Raw genomic sequence first — 10,669 nt, 5'->3', positions numbered from 1 at the left:
AACTTTACTCGCCGAGACGTGGTTTAATAACAACGTCGCGGGCATAGACACCTGGTTCGAGTTCAAGACGCGCTTCTTGAGAGCTTTTGGCCGTCCCGCCGTGCGCAAACTGCTCGCAGAGCAAAGCTTGCGCACCCGTGCGCAGAAAACTGGTGAAACGTTTACCAGTTACATCGAGGACGTTCTGGACCTATGCAGGCGTGTCGATCCATCCATGGCCGAAGCTGATAAAATCAAGCACGTCATGAAAGGTATAGACAACGATGCCTTTCAGATGCTCTTGGCGAGGGACCCACGTTCAATTGCTGACGTAGTAAACCTCTGCCAGAGTTTCGACGAGCTTCGGCGTCTGCGAAGCCTCACGCGGCGGCCTTCAGCTCCTGACGACTTTTTAGCAAGTTTGATTGGCCACCCCGAAAGCCCTTCCTTGTTGTCGCGCATAAAGGAACTTGTCCCTGAGGAAGTCGCTCGTCAGCTTTCTCTGCTGCCTTGCGTTACCGAGACTCCGTCCTCTGTTGTGCCGACACTCAGGAGGGTGATTCAAGAGCAAGTAGCTGAAGCCCTGCCGCGTACTGCCGTTGTGGATCCTCATCACATGACTGCGTTAACCGCGCCGATGACGTATGCAGAAACTGCCGCCCGGTCGCCCCCGGCGCAGATTATGACGTGTGCTGACACCATGGGAGTCCCTCTAAGTCAGGCCGCACCATCTTATCAGCGCCCGGTACCACCGATGGTCCCATTTCCCCCAGTTCGGCCTCCTGCCCAGCTTAACAATGGCTGGCGAACGTGGGACAACCGCCCAATTTGTTTCCTTTGCCGTTATGCCGGGCATGTCGCGAAATATTGCCGCCGCATACCGCAAGCCACTGCTGTTCTCCGACCGCCAACTTATGGTTTGTCCAACAGGCCGCCAGTCCCCCACGACGTCTCCGATGGATATCACATCAGCCCCTCACCTGCTGACCACCGCGCTTCTGGGAATCGTCGCTCGTCGTCTCCGCGTCGCCGCTCTATTTATCCGATGCGTCGACGGCAACCCGCTTCCGAAGAGGAAAACTAGCAACCGCAGTTCCTGAGGCAAGAACTGCGTTACGGTCGAACTCTTCAAGGCCTCGTTTTTCTCCCCTGAACGTTATCGACGTATTAGTAGAAGGCAGACCAACACAGGCGTTAGTCGATACAGGCGCTGCTGTGTCAGTGATTAGTGAAGACTTTTGTCGGATGATCAGAAAAGTGATGACGCCGTTGGGTGGCTTCTCGCTGCGTACTGCGAGCGCGCAACACATTGAAGCAATGGCGGCGTGCACAGCTCGTGTCACCATCCAAGGCCTCTTGTACATAATCGAACTTATCGTGCTGCCTTCGTGTTCCCATGACGTTATTCTGGGCTGGGACTTCCTCGCTCGCCACATTGCCGTCATTGACTGTGCGCGTGCGGAGGTTGCGTTTACTTCACAGTGTGACTTGTACAGTGACAAAGCGAACGCCGCTAAACTTGTCGTCAGCGAGGACACTACCATTCCGCCACAGTGCTCTGTTTCCGTGCTTCTGGGCTGTGCCTCTTATGCTGACGCCACTGTGCTCTTTACGCCATCTGTGCTCTTCAACCGCCGCAGGCGTCTTCCGCTGCCGTCCGCTCTCTTATCGACCCACGCTGGTGCTAGCCGCATGCTGATTACAAATTTGTACTCCCATCCGTTATCTTTGCTGCAAGGTGAAACGCTCGGCTGGATTGAACCTGTCGATCAAAATGCCGTAGTTGACGTGCCCGATGATCCACCTCACCTTGATATTCTGGAGTTGAGCCCAGTGTCAGCAGAAGACGCATCTAACTCCGACGTATTTAGTAAGGCCATCGACAACGACCTCGCCCCAACTCAACGAGCTAAGCTGCTGGCACTTCTTCAACGATTTCGGTCGTCTTTTGACTGCGTGAAAGCCTCGCTCAGCCGAACATCAGCAGTGGAACACAACATAGACACTGGCTCGCACCCACCGCTACGACAACGACCCTACCGTGTTTCTCCGAAAGAGCGTCGCATTATTGATGTCCACGTGGATGACATGCTCCAACGCGACATTATTAGGCCCTCAAACAGTCCCTGGGCTTCACCAGTCGTTCTAGTGACGAAGAAGGATGGATCTATACGCTTTTGCGTCGACTATCGCCGCCTCAACAAGATCACCAGGAAGGACGTCTACCCTCTACCGCGTAATGACGACGCACTTGACTGCCTACAGGGAGCTGAGTACTTCTCGTCGCTTGATTTGCGTTCGGGATACTGGCAGGTGCCTATGGCAGAGGCTGATCGCGCAAAGACGGCATTTATAACACCCGACGGACTCTACGAGTTTAACATCATGCCGTTCGGCCTTTGCAATGCACCTGCCACGTTCGAGCGCATGATGGATAACATTTTGCGCGGACTAAAATGGAAGATATGTCTCTGCTATTTGGACGATGTCGTAATTTTTTCCCCAGATTTCGACACCCATTTACGGCGCCTGGAGCAAGTTCTGACCTGTCTTGCCGGCGCAAAGCTACAACTAAACCTAAAGAAATGCCACTTTGCTGCACGGCAGTTAACCATACTGGGTCACGTTGTCTCGAAGGACGGTGTTCTGCCCGACGCGTCTAAGCTCAAGGCCGTTGCTGAGTTCCCCAAGCCGACCTCTATGAAGGCACTGCGAAGCTTCCTAGGCCTTTGCTCCTACTTTCGACGATTCGTCCGCAACTTTGCCACCGTTGTTGCGCCATTGACGCAGCTATTCAGTAATGCTTCCACCGATCTCTCTGCGTGGACCCCTGAATGTGAAAAGGAATTCGTGATGTTGCGGCGACTTCTTACGTCACCTCCTATTCTGCGACATTTTGACCCTGACGCGCCTACGGAGGTCCACACTGATGCCAGCGTGGTCGGCCTTGGCGCTGTACTGGCCCAGCGAAAGTCAGGCTTTGATGAATACGTCGTTGCCTACGCCAGCCGCACCCTTACCCGAGCCGAATCCAACTATTCCGTGACGGAGAAGGAGTGCTTGGCCATTGTTTGGGCGCTGGACAAGTTCCGGCCCTATTTGTACGGTCGCCCTTTCGACGTGGTCACAGACCACCACGCACTTTGTTGGCTGTCCACACTGAAAGATCCGTCAGGGCGGCTCGCACGGTGGGCTCTGCGGCTCCAGGAGTACGACATAAGGGTTGTATATCGATCCGGCCGCAAACACTCCGATGCGGATGCCCTCTCCCGTTCTCCAATGTCAGTGTCCCACGACTCCGCGTGCCTCCGGGCTGACCATGCTGACATGTCACCACTTTCTTTCTCCGACATCCGAACAGAGCAGCGAAAAGACCCCTGAGTTGTTTCCCTCATCTCTTTGCTTTCTGGCACGTCACCCGCTCACGGATCTCGGGCTCTGCGCAGGCAAGCTTCGCACTTCACGATTGGCGACGAGTTGCTCTATCGCCGCAACTACGACAACGAAGGACGGAAGTGGCTGCTTGTCATTCCTCGTCATCTGCGCATCGACATTTGTGACACTCTTCATGCCGATCCCACCTGTGGCCATGCAGGGGTGCTCAAAACATACCAGCGTATCCGCCTGCGCTATTATTGGCGAGGCATGTATAACTTTGTGCGCAAGTACATCCGATCATGTGCTACCTGCCAACGCCGCAAGTCACCGCCGTCCCGTTCTATTGGTCCGCTGCAGCCCCTTCCTTGCCCGGCGAAACCATTTGACCGTGTAGGCATTGTCCTGTACGGGCCTTTGCCCTACACAGCCGCCGGGAATCGATGGGTCATTGTTGCGGTCGACCATCTCACGCGCTACGCTGAAACCGCTGCACTGCCTACCGCCACAGCACGAGACGTCGCCTCCTTTATATTACGTCGCTTCATATTGCGCCACGGAGCGCCTCGAGAACTCCTAAGTGACCGAGGACGCGTCCTCTTATCCGATGTTGTCGCGAAGCTCCTCACTGAGTGCCGTATTATCCACCGCACCACAACTGCGTACCACCCGCAGACTAATGGCCTCACTGAGCGTTTTAATCGAACTCTTGGTGACATGCTGTCCATGTACGTCTCCTCCGACCACGATGACTGGAACCTTGTGCTCCCCTATGTGACGTACGCATACAATACGGCTATACAGGCTACAACCGGCTTCTCCCCTTTCTACCTACTCTACGGACGAGAACCATTGTGCACTCTCGACACCGTGCTTCCTTATCGTCCGGATGTCTCGGAGTGCACCCCAGCATCAGAAGCCGCCAAACACGCGGAAGAGTGCCGACAACTTGCGAAAACCTTCACAGCTGAAGACCAGTGGCGGCAAATATCTCGCCACGACGACACAGCTGTGGCACCGACTTATTCGCCGGGGTCATTGGTTTGGCTATGGATTCCCTCGACCACCCCGGGATTGTCTACGAAGTTTCTCGCCAAGTATCATGGCCCCCACCGCATCTTCGAGCGTACGTCACCCGTCAACTACATCGTTGAGCCTATGGCCCTCTCTACGGACCTCCGCCGCCGTGGGCGTGAGACTGTCCACGTGCAGCGCTTAAAACCCTATCACGAGCCTCTGGTTTCGTCTGCTCCGTAATTCGCCGCCAGGATGGCGTCTTCTTCCACGGGGGGAAATAATAACGAAGACGACGGGACATTCCCTGACAGCGCCATTCTCGTGCATTATTGTGGATCATCATCACTGCCGTGCTTTTGGCACACCTCATCTATCATCATCAGAAGGAGCTTGTGAAGAAGAGGTTCAGCTGGCTCGGCATCACCCCTTGTCTACTCACTGCTTCCTCGGTGTTCCTGAGCACCAATAAACCCCTTAACAATATATATAACTATATATATATATATATATATATATATATATATATATATATATATATATATATATATATAAGGTAAACGATTAGGCTAGTGAAGGTTAAATAGTAAAAAGGGGCGCAATAAAAAACATAACAAGTTTACTTCGAAAACATAACTTTACATCGACGTTTCGGACGGGGACCGTCCTTTATCAAGCGTAATATTTTACAGAATGGAAGCGGTTTATATACAGTTCAAGCACTTCTTGAACTGTATATAAACCGCTTGAACTGTATATAAACCGCTTCCATTCTGTAAAATATTACGCTTGATAAAGGACAGTCCCCGTCCGAAACGTCGATGTAAAGTTATGTTTTCGAAGTAAACTTGTTATGTTTTTTATTGCGCCCCTTTTTACTATATATATATATATATATATATATACATCTATACATATATAATTATACATTGCTATATTTCTTTTTAGAGGTATACACTGATTGCCACCACCCCCCAAATACCAAACGTTGTGTTTATTAGCGTATATACGCGCCGCAAACGTACCCTCAGTAGGCTGATACTGTATACAAAATAGATTGTCCTCAATGTTTGCATGCAGCATTTCGTTGTTTCTTCCTAAAATACTCTTTAAAACATAATTTTCCCCGCGCGAACGTAACACTTCTTGAAATGGGAATGAAAGCTGTTCATTGCAAAAAAAGGTAAGCTACAATGTTGTCAGGTAGAGGCCATAATTTATCGCAATTGTACTATGCTATAAAACATGTTAAAAGTAAACTACTCAAAAAATTCACACATTTATCCACATGTCGTACATTAAAGAGTACAAATCGTTTCGTGGTATATACTATTTTACAAACAAAGCTGGTAACGTTATTGGTACCAAAATACGCTTGCACAAATCGAGTGATTCCAGTGCGGGACAGTGTAAAAGTCGGTATTTTTGCACAAAATACTGGCTTAATAGTATTTACAGGAACTCCAGGTAAGTACGAATCCAAAAAGGATACTCTTGCCATTACGAACGACAAAAGCACGCATTTAGCTCTGGAGGGCACAAACTGTTCGCCATTGCCCATGGAGAAGCCCTAGTAATTATAAAGTCTTGAGGGAAAAGATAAAACAGTTGCTGAAATCCTTGCTTCGGTAACGTATTCACACCCCTAAATATTTCTCTGTAAACATTTCAGGTCTCTGGAATTATTGGTTTCGATAGACAAAGTGTTTGTTGTGCAACGTGATTACGACAATCGTTTTATATGAAGTCTCTTAAAATTGTGCAAGCGATAGCAAGTAGTTGTTATAGAGTGCTAATTGACAATGTGTTCTAGCACAAGTGTCTAAATGTTTGAGCAACACACGTTACTTTATTCGCATTTTTAGTGGTTCGCAAAGTAGACAAAATGCTGAGCAAATAAGCTACAATTTCCCTCCTTATAGTATACTTATCCTTCATTTTTAAGACAGCCCCAACGTTTAAACTGGTGAGGCTAAGGCGGGATAAAAATGATCCAGAGTGATGACAGGAAATCTTCCGCACTAGATGATTGCCTTCGTTTGAAAGCTAGAGGGGCATTCGAGTTTATTAGGTTAGGTGGAACGGCACACTCCACCTATCAGGTGGCCCATAAGGTGTTTAAGAGAAATGGTACATGGTAATAAAAACACTTTGTTGCCAGACGTGTCAACAACAGAGAATATAACGTTTTTTTTTTCTTCGTTGGCCTGCAGTGTATAGGTTACACAAAATAAAGCGAGGCTCTTTCTCGAAATTTGTTTTGTTGAATGCGTTATAACGCGTTATGCAGAAAAAAAACAGCATGGTATAGTGTTTTTCCATAGATAACTTTGGTGTTAGTCCACTATAAAACGTATGCAATCCGAGATCATTTTTTATATTGCAATAAACGTAAGAGTCCTATGCGTCGAATCGAAAAACAAAACTTGGCAAAAAATATATTTTCACCGTGACATTTTAAACGCGTGGCCATCAGAATAAAAAAATGCAACGTTGAATACGCAGGTATGTATTCAAAACGCAATTAGCCAAAAAACAAAATTGTCAATACTTGCAAAAACTTACTATGCAAGGTGTATCCTCTCTCACCCAAACCGGCGCATTATAAGAGGCTCCAGGAATTCGATACCAACACGACGTCGCGTACCCTTTCTGAAAAAGTTCGACGTTGTAACCTTGATGTTCAGTTTTTATTCCCCCTCATTTGTTATCCTACATAGCAATGGTTTGTAAGTTTTCTAAAAGCAATAATTTGTGAATATAAACTCTAAATATTTTTTCGCACCTTGGAAGAACTTGATTCAATGAGCTCAGAAGAATATGAGTGTTTGAAAGAGTACGCGAGGCAAGTACTGCAGTGTTTCGATATTTTTTTGTAAAGAATTCCTTTTTAGATACGACTTCCTCTTTTGAAAAATCACTTGGTGTATCTGAAATGGATACTCATTCCAATACAACAGCTGAAGTAACAAGTAACAAGCAAGAAATTAAAAACCGCCGTAATATATTTTAATCGAAATGCCTAAAATTTGGGATTTCTGGCGTATTTCAAAAACAGTTATCTGAGCAATATTACTAGTACAAAACTGAACCTGTCCACTCCGTTTTGGGTTTTTGTTCAGAAATTACAAGCACAGCATACAGGTAGCATAAAAATTGCGCCAACCTCCCCGCGAGGGGAACCCTATGTAGATGCGACGCATCGTGGTGTTCACTTGGTGTTTCCGTTGGATTGATTCTTTAATCGCGTGAAAGGTGTCGGGAGCGCTTATGAATAGTATGTTTTATGATTATTATTATGTTTATCGGCCAATCTTGGTCAATCTCTCTAAGTGATATGCTTGGGGCTTCGCTGTCGCAACGACTTTTACTTCATCATTTTTGCTGTAAGTGAGAGCTTCTTTTCTTTTATTGCAAGTGTTAATCATTGCCACATCATGCGATCTATCAGTAGCATTTTGACGTAGTTTGAATGAGTCAAGGATATAAGGCGCGTTGGTAGCATCTGATTCTGTCTCGGTTTTTTGGCGTAGTGGGAAGAGCACCATGTACCTCGCGTTCCGCCCACAGGGTCGTGGGATCGAAACCGGGCGCCGCTAACTATTATTTTTTTATGGTGTAGGGGGAGGGGTATGCACGGACAACAACGCCGTATGGAGGGACAAAGCGAGGTAATGAGGCGCAGTCGCATCTAAAAGTACAAAACTAGTCAATAATTTTTGGGCCTCTTTTGGTGGCTGTAAGAGCGGCGGAGAGATTTCATTTTAATATTGTATGACGATATTGTAGTGGCGGTCAAAGCTCTAGTAAGGAAAAAGCACCCTCATTTTTTTCTGATAATAATGTGACTCGTGGCATTCGCTTGCTGTAAAAATCTTCCTATGCACGGTAGCAAAGCTTTCTTGCTGAGTTTTTTACGAACCTGCGATGCCTGTGGTCTAGAGTAGATTCCAGTAACTGAAAGTGTGCTTACTATTTTTTTGGTGAACCACCTCGAAAGTGATGCTTTTTTGGTGTTTTAAAGAAAATAAAACGATTGTAAATAAAGCATAAATGCAAAGTTTACCATAGCTCACTAGACAAAAATGAGAAATGTGATCTTGCGCAGGTATCGATCGAGGAATAGGCGAAAGTGCTATTAGTTATAGAAAGAAACGTGATAGATATACAGGATTTTGCATGGTTTTCTTTCTTGTGCAAATTGAGGAGCACCACCAAGAAAACACCGTACACGGGCGAAAAACTTTGCCGTTTGGTTTGTTTGGTTAACAAAAAAACAAATACTCACCCTGTGGTGGTGCGTGTTTTCGCAAGAATTATTCGAGGCTGAAACGATTTTGTGTCTTTTTAGTCATGTGGCGCATCAACTGCGATAGTACTTCCCCGTCTGTGTCGCGAACACCAGTAGATATAAAATTGGCGATAATAGGCAAACTTTATCTTTGAAAGAGTTTTGATCAATTTTGCGACGTTTACCTGCTTCTTCACAATTCGAATATTATGCGGCAAAATTTTCCTTCTTTTAAAGTACTACTTCTTTGCTCTAGAAGGCCTACGTAAGTTTCTGGGCTTGGCGCCAATTTTACATACGTGTGGTGGAGGTGAGAACTTCGATTGATAAATCATTTAACACAATGGCATTCTCACTCCTACAATGTTGAAGAAAATGTGCTTGCCTTCAAATAAGAAATGATCAATTTGCTTGGATTAAATGAGACATATGAAAGCGGAGCAATTCCCAGCACTGCCAAATATTATAGAATATGTTCGCGCCTATGCATTTCTCCCAATAAAAATACAACAGGAAATGAGCGTCTCCAGTTGTGTTCGCACAAGTACGTACTAGTTCAAAAATACACAAAAATTGGCTTTACTTGTTGTAAAAGCGGGAAGAAAAACAAATATAACATGGAGCGCGCCGCACTCTAGCACAATTGTAGGTATTTTACAAGGCGCAATAACTACACGATGAAAGGGGAGATGAAGATTACGCGATAAAAACTAAAAGGAAACTCTTAGAGCTGAAAAGGAAGCCTTCTTTAGTACACTACAGAGAATGCGGTTCTCCCCCAAGCTTCATTATACGCGTGTGGCGGGAGCGTGCAAACTACAGCAGCAGCCGAAATACATTAGCACACCTGTGCCAGAAACCAAAAGAAGATTGTGCGAGCATTGCATTCATCAATCTACAAAAGAAAGCATTTCTTTTTCATAATCACTGCCAACCAATGCCCGAATGAGGATGACTGGCTCGAAGTACCCCAATGTATTACGGGTCACGTGTAGGTGCTGTTTTTTTGGTTTTTTGCGGGTCGTTGTTTCTCCCGTGGTGGGTATTTTAAAAACAAAAAGTAAAAAATAAACCTTCAGTTGTTATTCAGCACCGTGTGTAGCATTTTCTTGCCCGTTTAATAGCACTGTCTGAAAATGAAGTACCATTATCATACATAAAGTAGCCCAAATCACCGCTCTAACTCAGAACAAAAATATTGGGCTTTTATGAAAGAAAATCGCAGATTTACCTACATTTAGACCAGACAAGACTTTTTCAAAGAATTGTTTACTAAAGATCTAACAATTCATTGAAACTCTAAGAACAGTAATAAAAGTCACAGGTTACTGCAGAAAGAAAAGATATGATAAAGCAAGTTCGGGTAACTGCTGACCAAGGTACACTTCATTTGCATTGTTGAACGTTTTCTTAGTTCCGTATTATGGCTGTTGCGACAAGAGAACGTGAACTTACCAGCAAACGCAAGAACCGAAAGCACGAAATAATACAATTCACTTGTCATGTTTCCGCCACTGAAGTGATTTTGCTTCCCTTTTGACGTGAAAAGTTCCTAACAAGTAGGTATAATTCAACGAAATAGCAGCAAGCGATACCGCCAATATGTTTAAAATTACAGCTATAGCTTCCTCTCTCGTCGAGGTTCTAAGGGTTCGTCCGTGTCTAAGATAACCTCGGGGAAAATAGTGCTCGAAAAACAATACCACAGAGCGGGCATTTTGCATTCTTTCTTTTGTATTGTTCCGTCCAACAGTAGTTGACACACTGTGCATATATTTTTGTTTTTTATATACCATTGGCCTTTGGCCCACGAGGATAAAGAAAAGCCTCATCGGTTACTCTTGTCGACCAAATGTCTGAGTAGTGGTTTGCAGGGAAGTATTTCTGCAAATATAACAAACAAATTACGAAAACACAAATTCAACGCTCCAGTGAACTTGGTTCTGTAAGCATTTTCCACAGCAGAATAATACTGACTCTTTCTAGACAAGAGATGGGAGCAGCTCGATG

The 10,669-nt window shown here is 45.8% G+C and overlaps 1 protein-coding gene across 1 annotated transcript in view; it reads right to left on the bottom strand.

Moving 5' to 3' along the window:
• The window catches only part of LOC144143394 (uncharacterized), a 35,654-nt gene extending 25,340 nt beyond the window's left edge, over positions 1–10,314 (bottom strand). The window contains exons 1-3 of the mRNA XM_077675156.1: positions 10,115–10,314; positions 8,657–8,694; positions 6,934–7,020 (exon numbers count right to left, since the gene is read on the bottom strand). Coding sequence (XP_077531282.1) covers positions 6,934–7,020; positions 8,657–8,694; positions 10,115–10,163 — 174 coding nt within the window. The 5' untranslated portion in view covers positions 10,164–10,314. The remainder of the gene's footprint in view (positions 1–6,933; positions 7,021–8,656; positions 8,695–10,114) is intronic.
• Positions 10,315–10,669: the final 355 nt, after the last annotated feature.

Source organism: Haemaphysalis longicornis, unplaced genomic scaffold (assembly GCF_048455015.1).
Source record: "Haemaphysalis longicornis isolate Haplotype H1 unplaced genomic scaffold, Haemaphysalis longicornis Haplotype H1 scaffold_6, whole genome shotgun sequence".
NCBI lineage: Eukaryota > Metazoa > Arthropoda > Arachnida > Ixodida > Ixodidae > Haemaphysalis > Haemaphysalis longicornis.
The sequence above is the reverse complement of the archived record's forward strand: the minus strand, read 5'-3'. Positions and strand labels throughout refer to the sequence as shown.